At 36.2% G+C, this 20487-nt stretch overlaps 1 protein-coding gene across 1 annotated transcript in view; it reads left to right on the top strand.

Annotated features, from left to right (window-relative positions):
* LOC121738994 (discoidin domain-containing receptor 2-like) overlaps positions 1-20487 on the top strand; it is a 148739-nt gene that overhangs the window by 119526 nt on the left and 8726 nt on the right. Inside the window, exons 6-7 of the mRNA XM_042131295.1 lie at positions 18454-18749; positions 20266-20473. Coding sequence (XP_041987229.1) covers positions 18454-18749; positions 20266-20473 — 504 coding nt within the window. The remainder of the gene's footprint in view (positions 1-18453; positions 18750-20265; positions 20474-20487) is intronic.

The following is a 20487-nucleotide window of genomic DNA, read 5'->3' as shown; positions in this document are numbered from 1 at the left end:
TTAGACACTATGTATAAATTAAAATAAGACAAAACAATGTTGCCGGGTTAGTTAATTATGTAATGCTTGTTTGATTCGTCTCCGTATATAAGACCATGGTGTGTCAGCAGTCTCAACTCTCAGCACTCAGCTCGTTACCACTTTATTACCGGTCTAGCCAATTTTGTACTATTCTAACAAATTAATCAGTTATCATAGTCAATTCATGCCCAATTCCAACAGAATACTTCAATTTCCAAAATGGCTTGCTCTACAATTGTAAAGGTTTCCATTAATTTATAATAATTGTCAAGTCTAACGGTCACCGCAAACGAGCCACCGGGCCCAACCACAAAACGCCGCCACAGGCATATTTCCTAGTTTTCGTAGATTTTACTTACACACGAATACGGCTGAAGATGGCGGCCGCACGCTATTTATCGTCGCTGCTCGCTTCTTGTGGCCAGCATCAGCTATTAAGGGCTTGATTACACCGACCGAGTAGAGAGGCAAGACCGAGTAGCGAAATCCTAAACACTCGAAACTCGCACGATTCCTCACCCTTATGGCTGCGTTGCGGTACCGCGTTGCGGGATACCGCAAAAACAACATCGCACAGAAATGCGATGCGACGTCGCAACGCAAAAATTCCATCGGATACGACATTGTACGATAAGACGCTAAAGCGCTGGAGCATCGGCCACGAAGGGATCGGCGTTGTGGCCTGGCCCTTAGGGCCAGTCACACCTACCGAGTAGAGCAACGAGACAGTGCTCAATGCTATGGTCATCTTCAGAATAAATTATTATTATCCATCCGTATCCATCCGTGCTGTCTTTGTGGCTGCTTCTAGCTTCTTAGCGTTTTAGCTGTGGTGTGTCGCCCGTATGCTCCTCCACCAGACAAGCCAGTTATCTGCCAGCCAGACTACAATAACCGGGCTATATTGTACCCAGACATTCGGTAATGAGCGTATTAGTACAAGCAAATTGGTCTCTAGCATTAATCCCTCGTAATTTTATTTGCATTTCCGTGTTTGAATAGTTCCCTTTGAACTGTAACAAGTTAACTATTATAAGGTAAATATTTTATACCGTATTTACCTGCCGAGCGTCTGAAAAATGTCTCTTGTATAAGCCTTTTAGAAGGTGGTTTAAAAATGTTTCATATCTTCTTGTTCGTTGGCAGTTTATTAAAAGTTGCGTAAAATGTAGGTAGCTTAATATTCTTACTACCACTACCTACTAACGCGCAAAATTCATAAAATATAGAATCGAAAATCAGAATGGCCCAGCTCCACGCTAGTTGTTAAACTTATTTACAACTGATTTGCGATAGATCGTTCGTCGAAGATGAGCTGCTCGCTTAGCTTGACAACGTAACAAGGTTTCTTTCCATGGAAGAATAGACAAAGTAACAGATTGTAACAGGGATTGTAACCTGTAATTTTGTCCCTACTCCATAGAATCTAGATTCTGTCGGTCTTTGAGATGCATGCAGACGCATGCCTTTTTCGGCATTAAAATATGTGTTATTAATTATTATGAAGCAAGTATACGAAATCCCCAGCTCATACCAAAATTGCGACGGATCGAAACGATCCATCGCGGATGCCGTCCTAAAGGTACTACCTTAATAATAAAACAATTAGTTGAAAACTTGGCACCTCTGTTGCCGTACGCTGCCCTACTTCATAATTAAGCCATTAATCACATTTCAAACACACATTTTATCAAACAAATGGGTCACCAGCTACTCTACTGTTTAGGGCTATTACACTCCTTCAATATAAGTAGGGAAAGGATATAAATGATACGCGTAAAAGGAATATTGAGTATTCATAAACTAGGTATTATGTACAGTAATAATATTTTACTGAAATATTACTGTCGTGTTCACTAATGAAAAATCTATACTTTTTATTGCATAATAAATGTGAAAGCGTGTTTTTTTATATATTGAGTTCTGGAACATGTCAGGATAGCTTTTATTGTTTAAATTAGCGTAAAAAAGAGATTTACGCGCCTTACACGAATATCTGTATAAAAAAATCGGGCATAGGACAAGAGTAAGGCAGAATGTAAAATTGCCTGCATGAACTCACATTTAAAACCTCTTTCCTTTTATGCATGCTGGATAGCCCTGATTGCCACCAACTTCAACTTCTATCAGACGCAATCATAGAAAAATATTATTATCTATCAATCCACATGTTCGTGATCGTATATTTTGTCCATCATCTGCCAACGTGAAGAGGCTGCATAATAAATCATCAATTTTGTCAATTGTTTGTCTGGGAACGTTGCAATAACAATTAGCAATCAATTTGCTAAAACTCGTAATCCGCCGTTTTTAAGCTTTAGTGATTGGGCCAGTTAAACACTGGAATTTGATTGTTTTAAAACATCGTTAACAAATTAGGTGCCAATTTCGACTGTTAGTGTTTTTAAACTGTAATAAATATCCTGCCTTCTCCTTCATTATGCTGGACAACAGTGGCGAAGAGTCCATATAACCCGATTCCCGTCAGCTTCCCTTTTGGAAAATCGAATCTATGGGCCAAATACAAAATGTATTTATATCTAATAAATATTTTACATACTTAAAAAACTTTGAATTCACTAAACGCCTACAAAATTTTATATGCAATAAATTTTTCTCTCACTTGAAATATTTTAAATTAATAATTAATCGCCTTCAAATGTATATAGGCAATGCAACGTGCAGGCCATCTCCGATAGAAGCCGATAAATTAGCGGGTTATTTCTTCATACAACGATATTTCATAGTAAGCATCTGTCCTTTTCATTCCTGTGAACTGATCGTCATGTTCTGTCTCGTTCTACCACGCGCCAATATACTCGGAAATAAGCCGATACTCGGCGAGTTATTAAAGGTTAATTAGCAACGCACAAGTGCGAGCGAGAAAGATGAACTTCATGAAGTAAAATTGTTATGAGTCAAATGGCGGATGAGTGTTTGTAAACAACTTGTTTGTTTTGTGTTTAAATGTCGAATGTTATTTGTTTTAGTACAGTGTCGCGAATTTAAATTAATTTGTATTGTGATTTGTTAATTGTGACTCGTACAGCTGAGACTGTTGTCTGACAGATTATTTGCTGTCGAAGGAAACTTCGTTTTCCAAACTTAGTTTTAAGAATGACCGTATGTGCCGTCACGCTTACAACTTAACTCAGAAGGCATTTTTCAAAGGCATTATTATCAAACTTGAAACTCCAACATTTTTAAACATCAGTGCTGAGCGTTTTGGTAAGTAGATTTTTTACTCCAGCTTCCCTTCCGAAAATATTCACCTTTCGCCACTGCTGGACAAGGGAGACAACGTGGTAATTAACAAATGGTCAAATCCATACAAATTTAGAAATGCATCTACGCATCGCGTTGCGATCTGAACTGACCCTTAATCTTTCGGTACTAGATCGCTGCCTCGTTGTCGGCCGATCTACATAATCGTATCGTATCGTTATTTACGCCGTTTGTACCTACTAAGCCGTTTAACAAGAGCGTAAATCGCGTTTGACCGGACTTATGCCTATTTTCAGAGGTTTTTTGACAGGGGTTTATCTATTCACTAAAGTCCATACGGCGTATCGAGGTATAAAACTACATAATATCATGTCATAATTATTAGCATAAGATTATGTGCCTCGTTATTTTGATTATGGTATAGGGCCGGGGTTCCCAAAGTGTGCGCGGCGCCCTGGTGCGCCGCGCCGTGGAAAAGCAAGAGGGGCACCGCCGCCGTGGCCCGTGAGTCGATCCTCCACCATTATCCATAATCACAAATATTATAAAATATGAATTATACAAGGCAGGCAGATGATGAAATATTTTGTTTATTATCATTTACTTGCCTAACCTAACTATAATCTTTAAAGGTGTTTATTTATGTATCTTTTTGGAATATTTTTGTTTAATGTAATGTTTTATGTAAAAATATTGACTTGTAAGTGCGCTGCAGGCTTAAAAAGATTGGGAACCCCTGGTATAGAGATTAATATGCAATCAGACGTATGATAAGGTCAAAAAATTAAGCAATTAACACATTGGAATAAATTATAGCTAGCCATCCCCCGAGCAAACGATTTTGACCATACATTTGACGCGTTGTCGAGATGGTTTTAACGAACGGGTTTAGTCAAAAAATTGTAAGGTAAAAATTGTAAACTGTAAGGTAAGAAACAGTGCCTTACAATTTAAACTTTACACAATTAAAGCACACTTACGCTGTGTTCAGGTTGGATCGTATTAATTATTGTCTCTCTCGATTCTCTAATTTTGGAAACGATTAGCAATAGCTGATTTGCTGATTACTGATTAGCAATAGCCGCGTGTTATGAGTTATGACTTAGGTAGGTGCGACTGCACGATTAAGTCACGGAGACCGAACTGTGCAGTTTCAGCGTCATGCGTGTGGCTTAAGAAGTAAAACTAGCCAACTCCTAGCGATAATTCACACCGCACTTAAATGCTGATAATATCTACGTGTTTTCATTACAAAGGCCCGAGTAAATGGAGGTTGTGTAATTATAAAAGTAATAAAATATTTAATTTGTACGAAACGAAGTTATTATTCATAAAGTAGAGCAGTAATTCATAAATGTATCCATCCGGCTTAATGCGAAGAGAAAAGTCATCACGAAAGCCTCCAACGCCGTTCGTGAGTTATGAATAGTGGCGGAAAAGTTACGGCTTCGGCTTACACACCTTTAGCCAAAATTATGTGCAGCCATTGAAGTGAAGTTAACTACGGCGTTTGCTTTAGGCTCGCCGAATATTCTGTTTTCTAGAAAACAAAAGATTATATTATGTTTGTCCATGTTTATATTTTTTCTTTTCTATATTTTACATTCAAATTTCAGTCCATATTATTAAAACATATTTTGAAATCCGTGGTCAATATGAAATAGAATCTAAACTGTCCAGTTTCTGAGTGTTTTACAGTATTTTATCTATTCATCAGTGTTGTTGATTGGTCAATATTTTTACGTTAACCAATGAAATGCACTCAATTTGACTTTAAAAACGGAGCACTAAAAATTTCCATTTTCAATATTCACTTCATACGAAGCTTGTGGTGACGATTATTGGGATTCGGCTTCGGCGTCACGACCTTCGTCAGCCACTAGTCACGACTCACGAATGATTTAATATATACGATAAAAGTAATTATAATTAACCTTCGACCGACACACGAAAATATAATACTGTGATAAGTCCCCGAACGCACACGCGATGATAACAGAACTAAGAAAGTGAGGTGCGTGTACAGTGTACACTTGCCCTATTACTGCTGACTGCTGACCAAAAGACCATGAATACAAAATATAATAATATAAAGGAACCATTGGCATTTGAATATAAAATATCATAAAAAAAAGAAGGAGAAGCAATCACTGCATTCTACATTCTAGTCTCAAATTATTACCAAAATCCATTTAGTGGTATAAACGTGAAGAGGTACCAGACACAGTTTTCCATTTATAATAAAATAATAAATTGTCACACTAAACACCGAACACAATAATAATAAAATAAATGCCAAATTCGTTTATGCATTTTGCAAAAGGTTATATTTCACCAAAAGCACCCAAAGCTTTTAAGCTCATAAGTTATTAGTACTTTAGTAACGCATCGATTTTACTTTGGCACTTAGGATTTATAAACAAAATCATACAATTACTAGAAATGCAATGAACCGTTCATACGAAAACTACTGAACGTATCCTGATAATACTTTGTGTCTTGCTTATTTTCTATCTGTATCTGTTACTACTTTTACAATAAGCTGAATTAATCTTTATTTTGGAAATAAAAATGGATATATTATTTGTCATGAATCCGGTAAGCTAAATGCACAGTTTTTAAATTTTAGGTTATGAATAATATGATCATAGTCACATATAGTATAGCATTTCGAACTTCGAAGCCACATTATACAATTCTAGATGTATTGTATAATGTGGCTTTCCAAGTTGTTTAACAAACAGCGTCGGAAAGTAAATTTTTGAGTTTGATGCGTGGCTGGGCTCGACGGTACCCATGTCATTTACATCCTCGCCTCTCTGATGTACAAATTACCGAACAAAACTTACCACGAGGTAATTATTTAGGTTTTAGGTGTTTTAGGTAACAATGCAGAGAGTTCGTATAAATTGTATAGCTTTAGGTTTCTGAGTTGTTTTGACTCGAGTTTATCTCTTCAGTATCGTTGTTGATTGGGGAAAATGTTTGACAATAAAAGCGCACTTGTATAGATGATATTATGGTCGCTGCCAAAGATAAAGCAATAATGTTTTAACCCACAAAAATTTATTTCTTGTTAAATTTTGGATGCAGTCTTGTTCTAAATCATTTTAAATAGCACATAACCACATTCATAACTCAATACAAATTTTTTTGTAAATTAGTACTTAGTAATACACGAATGCTTAACAGCGTCCATATAATATAGAACTTCTGTGAAGAAAATCCTCTGAATCAGATTCCTAGGCATATGACCGGCCTACGTAATATGGTCGATTTATGTAAAACCCAGCCATCAGATGACGACTTTCATTAAGTTGACATAAGCCGACCAAATTACGTTGTTCCGTCAACTGCCTATGATCAATTTCTTCGATAGTACAAGTTGTAACGATCACATTTTAGCGAACTACAACTAATATATCCTTGCGAACTTACGAAAAGCATAATATTATTAAATTACTGTAAATATATTGTATAGCACGGAATGTGAATGCCCTTGTTAAAATATTATGTAGTTAGTACTATGATATTAAGAGGAGTCCACACCGCCCTTTTTTCCATACAAACGTTGTCCCCTGTTTCCTCCCTGGATAATGCTAGTAGAGTTATAATTTTTTTCCTGAATATCTACGGCCACTAATACAATGTCCCTATGTTTTCTTTTTTTTCATAATTTAATTATTAAATAAGATATGAACGTTCAAAAACCCAAAAAAATGGCCAGATTTTCCGCTGTGTTCAAACGTCCAGAAAACAGATTTGGCTAGATTATACAAAAAAAAGCAAAACATAAGAACACAGCTCAAGCCTTTTTTCAATCTTCAATGAAAAAAGTACCTAAATCGGTTAAGTTTTGGAGAAGGAATCAGGGTACAACGAATCGTTGATTTTCTGGATTTTCTGCAGTCGTCTCTATCGCGTTCTGCGGTATAGGCTTGAGGTAAGGGAGACAGCTATAGATATTACACGTACTTTTTTTTCATTTCTCTAGCCCCTGGTGTATCCTCTTAAGACAAAAAAAAGTCCATGTAATATTTACGCTCCGTTCTCGTTTTTTTACACCTGACATGACCTTTATGTGGTCGACATAAGGTTCATAGAAACATGATAAAATAGTTTACAACGTTCAAAGTTATTTTTCATCTCACATTACCTCTATGCGGTCGACATAAAGTTCACACTTCATAGAAAAGGGGTGAGGTGGTAGACTACTAGCGTTCAGAGTTATTTTACACCTGACATGACCTCTATTCGGTCGACATAAGGATCAAGGAATCGTCGACTATAGTATGGTAATTGGTGGGTAATACCCAGAAACAGGTTATCGCGTCGTCGCCGCATGCAACGTGCAGCATGCGGCAAATCGCTCCTAATCGCTAGTCGGCTTTTTCATGAATTTCATGTGAAAACTTCGACAACTCAAAATCGATTTTCTAATGTAATTAAGTAATATTATAAATCGTCGCTCAGATAACAAAACCGCGTAAGTCAAATTTCAAGAGTTTTCAGGAAAGACAAAAACTTCGTACCTATTTCATAACGGCCGTTACCAATATTCAATCTATCTCTGGTTTGTCATACAACCGATCGCAGCTAACATTGAATTGACATAAAATATGTCTCTAATGTCTAATGTGAGCTATTCTATATTGCTATAAATATTGGGAACGGCCGTAAGAAATCATTTGACGTTTCATTTAAAATGAGTTCTTTTTCATTCGTTCAATTTTATTTACAATTTTTAACTACATTTAAAATTATAGACGAAAATATGTGAAAGTGCCTGTCTGTTACCTCTTCACAATCAAACCGCTCAACCGATTTTGCTGAAATTTGTTATGGAGATTCTTCGAGTCCCGGGAAAGGACATACGTCTTACATACTTTTTATGCAGGAAAAATGTTCGGTCACTTGTGTTTTGTACCTACTTAAAATTTACATTAAGTTAGATGTCTGGAATCAAATCTAACAATGATGAAAATATAAAACAAAATTATACATGAATTTTATAAACACCTAAGTACCTATAATAACTAACATTTATAATATGCAATAGAGCACAAAACATTAACGCCACCTAGCTCTTACCAAAACGGTTAAAATTGACGGGCGGACGGACAACGGCCGTTGGATTAAAGTTTACTTACATATTGTAATTGTACATTGTACCTGTATGTCCGTATGTCCCTGGGTCGCGAGATAAAGCCATCAGCTGTCCACGCGAAGCCAGGACCCGGCTTAGCTTAATCCCCAAGTTTCATATTGAAATTACATTTTATAATTTGCCGTCTTTTACTTAATTTCGCTGGAAGCAATCAACAATAAAATCTTATTATACAACTTTTTCAAACCGTTCTTACAAATTTAATTTTATTGTTATGAATATAACAATATAGCTTTTATGTGGACTTAATTAATTTTATGTATTTTAGAAATCCCTTTTTTTTAAACTCAAAATAAAATACCGGGTGTCGTCATTTCTTTTATGGACATAATGAATTTTAGTACGCCTTCTATGTACCTGATTATTACTAATTAAGTAGGTATGTATAATCCAGAAAACGAAGCGAGTCAGTTCATATCATATTATGTCTAGTCATAACCACTCATAACTCATAAGTCATAACTTTATAGTCTTCATATCAAAACATTTATATGAAACTTTGTGACTACTTCTTTGACTAAGTCTAGTAATTATAGGACATAGGTATTATAGTCAAAGAAACAAGGCTAGTCACAATTTACTTATATTCTCTATGAAACTATGACGTGCTATGATTATTCAAAGAATTATCGTGGAAACGGAAATGGTAATCGCGAATGGCTTTTCCATATTTTTCTTTATTCCGTGACTGGGGTCTATAAAATAGTATTGCAATTCCTTGATAGAGATTAAGCTGGAATTGCTTTAGGTACCTCGTCCTAATCTATTTTAAATTCGATTACCGTCGTCTCGTTTGTCCATTATTGCTTAAGATTTTAGTTTAAGAATTGATAGCGTTTGAAAGAAATTAAATAGTTTTACCCATTAAAAATAGATCCACACTTTACAGCATTATTTATACTTCTTATGCTTTACAGACTACTTTACAGCGTTTATAGTTTGATATAAGTACATATAATAGTACAATGTTTTGTTTTTGTGACTTTTCTGAACTTTTCCGTAAAAGCAATTTCCTAATAATTATGTAGTTACTGATTAGTGATTACACTACGTTTAAAATATTTTAAATCTTAAAATATCCATACTTACTAATATTATAAATGCGAAAGTGTGTATGTCTAGGCTGTCTGTCGGTTACCGCTTGACAAACAAACCGCTGAACCTTTGAAACACTTTGAGTCCCGGGAAAGGATACTTATTTGTAATTTGTATCGTAGAAAAATGTACACTTACCGCGGCCGCGCTATGCGTATTTTCGCGCAACGGAGTCGCGGGCGTCATCTAGTTATAATATTATATACTAGCTGTCCCGGCAAACGTTGTTTTGCCATAAAAATGTTTCCCTGTTTTCCTGCTTTTCTCTTGAAGTTTTTTCTGAATGTTCTATAGACCTCACGGAGCCCGAGACCTTTCCAACGAATACAAAACCGTGGAAATCGGTTCGTGCGTTCTAGAGTTATAGCGTCAGGAAGGAAAACCCGACTTATTTTTATATATTAGATAATTTATGAATCACTTTATTAAAAAGAATAATACTCAAGGTAAAATCTTCATTGATATACCTCGCTCTCAGTATGGCGACTCTGGTTAGTTAATTATCTTATATCTTTAAACGAGCAATCTAGCAATCATTTTATGAAAATGTCATTTTATTGTTTTATCGAATACCGAGCAAAGATAATAATACGTTATTTGATCGACTCCCAATTTTATTAGTCCATACATACTCAAAAAATCAATTTATTATATTGGCGATTTCTGTTTAATTTAATCAAACGAAAATTTAATCAAAAGAACATTCAGTAGGTACTGTAAATACGGGAATCGGGAATCTACATAATAATAATAATAAGTTGTTTAACTTACGGAGTTACGATATTTTTGCGAAGCTCAAAATGCTAATAATAATAAACGAAAATTGAGATTTTGTACGTTTGACCTTTCCACAGGACGTATTTTTTGCGCACTGACGACGCGCTTTTCCGATACGCTCGTCGTCGGCGCGTTTTCATCGCGTTTTGGCAGATATACAGTTTAAAAGTTAAAACGTGTCGGCTTCCTTGCGTTTGCTGAGCGTTCAACTTGCATAATATGTAATTCTTACAAACGAGCGCATTTTTTTACGCTCGATCGTAAAAAATGTCGTGTGGAAGGCCCCTTAGCAGTGACGATATTTTTTGCGAAGATCAAAATGTTGTTTAAAAAACAGGCTCAGATGTCGAATAATATTATGTCATCGGCTTTCTTAATCTTGACAAACGAATCATGCTGTAAAAAACCCTTCCCGATCAAAAGATCTATTATTCCCATTGTCGATGGATCAATTGTCCGTTATAGATCCATAGTGATCGATATCTTCTGAACCGGGCTTAGTAATAGCCCACTTAACTTTTAGGTGAGTTATCTACTACGATTGCACAAAAATCTGAGCTTCAGGTGTAGATCAGTAGTTTAATGTTGTAGTTAATCGTTTGATCAATAACAATATTTATTTTACATTGAATATGCTTAAGGCGACGCCTTGATAATTTGGCTGTAGCGATATCGTTTTTTTCTCAGCAATGACTAAAGCTAAGAAATTAAAGTTCATTGTCAGTATTCATCATGTCTATATCTTTGAATTGTCCATACCATAACACGATTGGTCAACTTTTATAACACAGAATAATCAATCAATAAGACCTGTGTAAAAATAGGGATTCCTTTTTTGCCAACAGAGGAGAGTGATTTAAGCTTCCAAAATGTGTACATAGATTGGTTCAAGCATACACTATAATTTGCCCATAGCTTATAGAAATGTATATACTTATGGTTTTTAAATTACGCGACAAAAACCATTTTGTCGCTTACCCCTTTCCATTTTTTGCTGTTCCATCCACGTTCCAGGAAAATACATAGTAAGTATTGAGTATTACATTTTATATGGTTGCAAAATTTGCAGTGCCGTTGATATTTTCTACTCCTGTAAAGTTATGATATTAAAAAAATATGTAGATTTCAATAAATTAAGATGTGCTAGTTTTTGTAAAAATCATAAACAGGCAGTAAGTAGTTTAAAAAAGTTGCACATTCTGCATCACCCCATGTACTCGAGTAAAGAGGCGCCACATCGTTTAAATGTTCGCAAACTTTCCCCCAAACGACTGAATAAGTACTTATAAGTACATTTTGCCTTCAACCTAATGCTGGCCGAGTACCTTGTTTACTTGTTCAGTGTTCTTTATTTTTGACGAGGGTTTTTTCACTCTAACACTAAATGCCTATCTAGGGTTTGATTTGCTACTTTTGATCAAAGATCTATAATCTATATAATATCTTATATCTTTAAACGAGCAATTCTTGTATATATATATATATATATATATATATATATATATATATATATATATATATATATATATATATAATTGGAATCTCGGAATCGGCTCCAACGATTTTCATGAAATTTAGTATATAGGGGGTTTTGGGGGCGATAAATCGATATAGCTAGGAATCATTTCTAGAAAATGTCATTTTCATCGGATACCGAGCAAATCTCGGTCAAACAGCTAGTTTACTAATCAGAAACGTGATTTAGCACGTGGCTGATTGTTATATAAAACACGTGATGTATTATTTTTTCCGTATTGTTCAAATTATACTTTGTACGTCTTCCCCTGTTCTGGATTTGTTGAATTAGGATATTACATAATACATTGTACTTTAAGATTGAAAGCGTTTTCAAACCTTTTCTTTAAAAACGACTGTACAAAAATGTACATACATTTATTTATTTAAGAAGCCAGGATAAATAAAATTGATCTAGAGGTAATTGAACATGTAAAATTGGATTATATTTTTTTGCTACGCAAACTTTTTAAGAGGGTTTTTTTGGCTCTGACATTTTCTAGCTTAACTATCTAAATAAGCCCGTCTAGGGGTTAATTTTCTTAACTTTTGATCAAAGATCTATATTTACTGATTAGACCAGGCATTCCCAAACTGTGCGCCGCGGCGCCCTGGTGCGCCGTGGAAAAATAAGAGGGGCGCCGTGAGTCGATCCTCCATCTTTATCCGAAACCACAAACATCAAAAAATTATAATATTAATTAGGTCAAGCAGGTAAATGATTAAATATTTGTTTGTTTTAATAATAACTCCCACGCCGGTTTCGGTGACGGTGGCTGGTTTCATTGACACCAGCCTACCTAGCATACGCCAACGAGATATCTCACTCTCGAGATAATTAAATTTTGACATTATGAGACGAGTAGTTACTCGTCTCATAATGTCAAAATCTCGACATTATCTCAACCAAACTCTATAAAAATGTGTTATTTCGATGATAGATCTACGCGAGAAAAAATGTTTGTCATGCTAGGGTCAATAGAGATGAAGAGACAAACTATCAAACATCGAGAAAACATGTAGAGTGAGATATCTCCTTGGCGTATGCTAGGTAGGCAGACCAGTTACGCAGGAGTAATTTTATAGTGCCCAAGTGTCTACGCAGTACACAAGAGCACTCTCTATTACTTTTACTCTCATAACCCAGTGGGACGGAAGACCGACACGACTGGCGAGAGATCAGGCGCAGGACCGACTTTTTACATGCCTATCTGACGCATGGATCATCTTACTTATCAGACAATCAGGTGATCAACCCGCATTGTCCTAACCAAACATGGATATAACATGTTTCTAACGCGGGACTCGAACCCACGACCTTCGAGTCAAGAGCCATGTTCTGAACGGTCTGAACCACTGGACCACGGAGGCGTTAAGGCGGAGGCGTGTTTATTATTGTTTACCTGCATAACGTAACTATATTGATTTAAAGGTGTTTATTTACGTATATTAATTTTCTAATAGCTAGGTAAAGTAGGGCGCCGGCCGTGTCAAAATATTGACGTGCAACTGCGCCGCAGGCTGAAAAAGATTGGGAACCCCTGGATTAGACACGTGTCTGATCATAACTCACGTGGCTGATTGTTATATAAAACACGTGATGTATTTTTAGTCGTATTGTTCAAATTATTTGTACGTCTTCCCTTGTCCTGGATTAGTTGAATTAGGATATAAGTTATAACATAATGCATTACATAATAGGTACCTACATTGTACTAGATTGTACTTTAAGATTGAGAATAAACCTTTTCGTTAAAAACGTTAAACGACTATAAAAAATATACTTATTTGCTTAGGAAGCTAGTTATTTATTTAAGACGCCCGCGCCAGGATGGAAAAAATATCTTATTGAAAACCCAAAATTAGATTATACTTTTTTTGCTAAAAAACTTTCGGCTTGATGCTAGATACAATAAGTGATTGAATGAAAAACCTCAACAAAAAACGTATTATCAATCTTCTGTTCTGTATGAGTATCCGTTCAGACTTATTTTACCTTAGAATCTATGAGAATAATTATTGTCATGAATTCATGATTCACATTTAATATTATGAGTCATAGTCAAAAAATATACCTTAAGTCATAATTTATGAAATTATGACTTTAAGGTATATTTTTTCTGTAAGTCTTGTATAGTTTACATGTTTTTAGGGTTCCGTACCCAAAGGGTAAAACGGGACCCTATTAAGGAGACTTCGATGTCTGTCCGTCTGTCTGTCTTCTGTCGGTTTGTCTGTCTGTCTGTCTGTCTCTAGGCTGTATCTCAAGAACCGCTCTGTTGCAGCTATAACAAAAAATAGTAAAATTAAAATAAAATAAATCCCATATCGTTTATTGGGCGGGGAGTGGGGACCGTGCATTTTTTCACGGGACAGAAGTATTCTATGTCCTTTCCCCGGACTCAAAATTTATTTGAGCAAAATCAATCCAGCGGTTTAAGTGAGAAAAGTTAACAGACAGATACACAGACCGACACACTTTTGTATTTATAATATTAGTATGGATTATAGATGTTGTGTTTAACACACGGCAGCCTTGAGTACCCTGTAAAATAAATCTAAACTGTAGTGTAGTGAAAATTTAAAATAAAGGCTCCACACAGGTGTCTGAAATGTGAAAGGAATACAAAATACAGGCTTTGTTGGCCCTTCAGAACCTGTCGGGTTCTTACCCTCCATTGTGTTGTGATTTAGGACAGCGGAGCTAGTTTTAATTCTTCCATAGTGTTGTTGAAGTCTTTTTGTTTTACTGTCTCGGTGTTCCCTGTGTCTAGTATAGGTGTCTGGATAAAAAAAAAATATAAAACAAAAATTCTTGGAACTTATCACCATTTATATACTGAGCTGTGTATTTTCCTAAAATTATATTTTATTTTAAGGTATATTACGCAAAGGTCGGAGCAGAGGGCGCTACTAACACACACATTAAATATTACGGCCTAAATCGGACATGGTAGCACACGTCATATCAGAATATTGACAGAAATGTTTTCAAACGTCGACCAAAACTTTTTGTTTAGTATCTGTGATGGTGCTAGCGCTCAGGGCCCCCGCTACCATATGTGCAATGTGTGCAATGCACACGGGCGCCACCCCCTAGGGGCGCCAAATCGCCATCTTTAGGGGCGCCAAAACCAAGGACCCAAAAAATTTGCCTAAAGGGGCGCCAAAATCCTTTTTTGCACACAGGCGCCAGTAGCCCTTGCGGGGGCCCTGCTAGCGCTAGCGTGAAAACATTGCAGTAGCCAGTAATATACCCTATTGACGTTCACTGGTTGATATAATCACCCTATTAATAAAAAATATAATTTCAAAAAATTTACACGACATAGAACTTTAAACCGGTTAAGTCGCCATCCATGATTTTCTCTATGATTAAAATCTGTATTCTGTATAACCAATCCTCAATGCTTTTAACTAAACAATAATTCTTAGATAAACATTTAATCCTTTACTTTCAACTTTTTCCTTTGACACCGCATTAACTAATCCAGTAAGATGTGATGACCTCAACTCCCGACCTGCAAAGCTTAATAATAGAGATGTGCCGATCATGACTTTGGCCGACTAGCCAACTAGCCGATTAGTCGGCTGCAAAGAAGCCGACTAATCGGCCGACTAGTCGGCCAAGCCGATCATGGTTTCGGAAGTTTCCGTAACGCTTTTTTACTGATGTTTCGCGTCTTACACGCCACCTGCAAACGTGTCGAATCGTGTTTAGTACGTTTACTTCGCGTACGTTACTTTATTTTGTTTAGCTACAGTTGATGGTTTTCCATTAAATATTTCATGTACATGAAATCTCGATTTAATAATACATAGGTACTTAATTTGATGTTAAAATTATATTTACAAAAATATTTTTTTTACTAGCAAGTAATTTCAGAAACACTTCATTTAATTTTAAAATGTGTAACACTGATTGAGTGTGATCTGAACATATTATACTTAAATAATAATCAAGGTTTTTCTTTAATATAATTTCAATAATAGCAAAAAAGTAAAAAGCCGATTAGTCGGCGCTTTTTGCCGACTATTCGCCGACTAGTCGCCGACTACAAAAGTGGCTGGATAGTCGGCTTTACCGACTAGTCGGCACATCTCTACTTAATAACAATAAGTAACAAAGTTAGGAAACACAAACTCTAGAGTCCAGTATAATACTAATGGGATTAATATAAGCGTTAGGAATCATAGGCGTAGAGTGGGCACGACCCAGTCTGGAGTCTGGACCCGAGTCTGCACCCTCCTCATATTCGGTTCTAATGCAACATTATTGCAGCTTTATTCTTTGTTCGATACATTCAGTTTCTCATTAAAAAGCAAAGTTATAACCTTATACTTTTATGTAACATTGGTTTGACATTAATTGATAGGAAACAATAAATACGACCTGCGATTTGCGAAATAGATACGACCATAATAATTGGGATTGGGGTTTGGAGGATCGAGCGTAGAGCAATGGAAGCGGCGAATCGCGTCGGTACAGACTACAGACGGTGAGGTGCTCGCTCAAAGCACAAGTTGTGTGGAATAACGCAATAAGTATAAATAACATACAGTAGTGCAACGCAGTCGTATTATTGAATGCCGGTCAACACAGACACAAGTTTTACAATGTAGGACCACAGTATTTTCTTACTAAACTAATATTTTATCATGAGTGCGTGCGACTGATGCAGTATAGAATGGTCTCTCATACATTAGACTACTTCAGCTGTCAAACACGTAGCTAGGATAACGAAAATTTTATGACCAACCCGAGTATCACTTGAACTAAAAGTACGCCTTGGTGTGTATTTCAATTTTCATTAAATCAGATTTTTGACTCACTTTTTTAGGGTTCCGTAGTTAACAAGGAACCCTTATAGTTTCGGTCTGTCCGTCCGTCTATCTGACTGTCCGTCCGTCCGTCTGGCCGCAGTTTTGCTCAGAGATTATAGGACCTACTAAGCTGTAATTCGGCATGAATGCACATATAAATGATTCCGAAAAAATGGTATATAAGAACTTAAACTTTTTTTTTTAAGAAAGATACCTCTCCTACACATAAAGCGGGATTGATTTATTTTTTTCCAGCCCACCCCACCGTGTGGGGTACCGTTGGATAGGTTTTTTTAAAAATATTACGAGTATAATTTCGATTTAGGGATCCATTTGTGAAATTGAAGTTTTAAAGTGGAAAAAATCGTTGAGTTCAGTGTCCCCCTTTTCTACAAGCTAAACAGTTGCTTCTAGAAATGTGAAAAAATTCACAAGAGTAGGAAATATGCTGAATTTAAAAGGAAAATTATCACGGCTAAGCAGACTTCATAAGTTTTTGAATAAGTAATAGTCGATCAACTAAAAAAAAATGTATTCAGCGAAGTATAATTGAACTTTTCGTTAAAATTCCTTTGAAAGTAACTGAGATGATGTTGTTAGTAGTGTAAAACACGTTATAAATGTCCTGTCATTGACCAATCAAACATTTGCGGAACTACGATACCCTATATTGCGCGTGGCCCGACACGCACTTGGCCGGTTTTTACATTGTGGTTTTTCCATAATTCAGAATGTTACTTTTATATAGTACAAACAAAGTTTACCTCTTTATAATATTAGTATAGATTGGTTTTGGGTGATGAAAGTTCTTTAAGAAAAGTATAGTTTTTTCGATCATTAAACTTACTCCTCTATATATAGTGTGGTCGATTATGAAGATGGTTTACTGCATTATATTGTGTGGTTTAGCCTGGAGGCGGGGATTGCCGCGGAAGTTATCAGTTCGGATGCGGATGGTAGTTGGCGAAACAACGAACAATCACAACACTAACAACAGCAACAACACTAGTGAATACAAACGTGCCGTCAAATTAGTTTACCTAGTGTTGTTGTTATTGTTGATAAAACTATTGCATACAACATAATATAATAAAATCAAACTTATAACACCCCTCTTTTTTATCGGGGGTTAAAAAATAAAAGTATTTACATTGTGTAAACTACGGGCTGTAACAAAACCGACCTGTCCACATCTCCACGCCACGACGTCGTCGTCAACGTGGAAAGTTGCGGTAACGTGGCACGGTACGTTCACGTGACGTGAAAATTTACGTCAACGTAACGTGAAAGTGCACGTCACGGTGTAGCAACATTTTAGGTCTTTTTTTTCTTAAATCTCTCTCTCCGTCTTCTTAACAATAGCAGAAGCAGAATACACATTGTGTGGTCCATATCTAGATAAGTAGTGAAAAATGTAGCAGTTTTACAAGGCATGGTGACGCACAATGTTGCTACATCGTGACGTGCATATTAATGTTATGTTGACATAAATTTTTACGTCACGACAACGTACCGTGGCACGTCGTTACCGCACCGTTCCACGTTAAGGACGTCGTAACGTGGACATGTGGACAGGCCCATTACTTTAGACTTTAGACTCTAAAGTCTAAAGTAAAAGGAAGAGCCCCTCTGTATAGAGTTCGCTGTGGAAGTAGCAGCGTTGAAAGAGTAACTTTTTTTTCAATTTTGTATCCAGTCATGACTCATGACACAGCGCTTGCCCATATAAATCACACAAAAAAATTGCTCTTTCAGCGCTTCTACTTTCAAAGTGTCTCCTTCACTTCGGAAATCGTATACGGAAATTTATTAAGATTTTTTCATTCCAGTCGGCATCGTCGCCTACTCGATGCCGAAAGGTAACAAGCGGAGCAACGGGGTGGAACTGACCGACATGACCTACGACGGTCAATGGGGGCTTGAACTCCGAGGGGGGTTGGGCCAGCTCGTTGACGGTCAGTTCGGCGGGGACGAGATCAGGGAGGCCAACAAACCCTCCGCCTGGGTGGGTTGGCACAACTCGTCCGACACCAAACCCCCCGTCATAGAGTTCGAGTTCGACAAAGTGAGGGAGTTCAGCACTGTCCATATTTACTGCAATAACAAGTTCATGAGGGATGTGCAGGTAAATTATACTTTTAATTGTGACTGCTTGGGATGTTTTTGATGTTGTTGAAACTTAAGGAAGACACAATATATTGATCGTGAAATACGTAGGAAGATGTTGCTATAAGCCTTGAATTTTAAGAGGCAAATACTCTCAATGATAATCAAAATCAAAATAGTTTTTATTCAGAGTATTTTTTTACAAAAATGTTGCCGAAAGTCGATACTAAGGTGCCTACCACCGGTTCGGGAACTAACCCGGCGAGAAGAACCGCCATAAGAAACTCGCATGGCACATCTTTTACTAAAAAGATGGAAAATTACATTTTAAAACATATAACAATATTATGACTTAGAGCTATTTACAATAGGAAATATAAAAAAAAATCTAGTAGCCTGTAAGAACCACCCTATTCCCAAGGTGTGTTGTCGTTGATGAAATCATTGATTTTATAATAAGCTTTAGTACACAACCGTTCTTTTACTACTTTTTTAAATTTATTGATAGACAGATTTTAAACGTTTTCTGGGATTCTATTGTACAGGCGTATACACTGGCCTTTAAAAAAATTGCTGACTTTTCTAACTCTGACCACTGGTATTTCTAATTTGTTCTTATTCGTAGTGTTAAAACAATGATTGTCGCTTTTCTTTTTTAAATTATTTAAGTTCTTTCTTACATATTGTACATTATCCAAGACGTATTGAGATGCGACGGTCAGAATATTTATTTTCTCGTTTCTCTTAAGGATTCACACGATGACATCTTTTATGTCCGCTGCATTTCCCCATAGAAGGACATAATGTGTGGAAGTAACTAAAGTAAACAAGTCGCACTGTTTCTACATCAGTTGTTTCTCTGATTTTTTAACAGCATATGCTGCAGAGTCTAAAGTTATACCTAGGAATACAGTGGTGTCCACTAATTTCATTTTCTCATCGTTTAATAGAACATTGGTTTGTACTTGCCTAACATTTGGCAAACTGAACTTTAAACATTTCGTTTTGTTAGAATTTAATAGTAAATTATTAGCATTAAACCATCGTACTATATTTGAGAGAGCACTATTTACCTCGTTGTAATTATATTGTTGTCGCTTCACATTAAAAATTAGTGAAGCGTCATCAGCAAAAAGTACTATCTCATGTTATCTTTAATAAGTACTTATATGAATAAGAATATTATGAATAAGGTAGGTCATTAATTATGTAGATGAGAAAAAGAAAGGGACCTAAAATAGATCCTTATAGAACACCTAGCTTAATTTTACTACCTTTAAACCTTTTAGAAATAAAAGTATGAATTCGAAACTTTTTGCTTTAAAAAAATATTAAACAAAACAAGACTTTTTCAGACGTGAGAGAAGTTACTTAAAGAAAGTTATTGCTGTTTTAGGTCTTCCCCGAAGCGATATTATAATGTTATTTTATAAATAAAATATGAATTCAAAACCTTTTCGCTTTCAAAAATAATAAACAAAACAACCCTTTTTGAGATGAAAGAGAAATCTTAAATAAAGTTAATGCCGTTTTAGGTCTTCTCCGAAGCGATAATTTCGTTTTCCATCGGTGGTACGCGGTTCCAAGACGATCCCATACACTATACACCTGAAGAGGACCACATATTCGAAAGTTCCAGAAACGTCAGCATAAAACTGCACCACCGAATAGGAAAGTGGGTCCGAATTGAGCTGCACTTTGCTGCCAAGTGGATTCTTATTAGCGAAGTGGTCTTCGATTCCGGTAAGACTTTTGGA

Source organism: Aricia agestis, chromosome Z (genome assembly GCF_905147365.1).
Source record: "Aricia agestis chromosome Z, ilAriAges1.1, whole genome shotgun sequence".
Lineage (NCBI taxonomy): Eukaryota > Metazoa > Arthropoda > Insecta > Lepidoptera > Lycaenidae > Aricia > Aricia agestis.
This window is presented reverse-complemented; position numbering and strand designations above follow the sequence as displayed.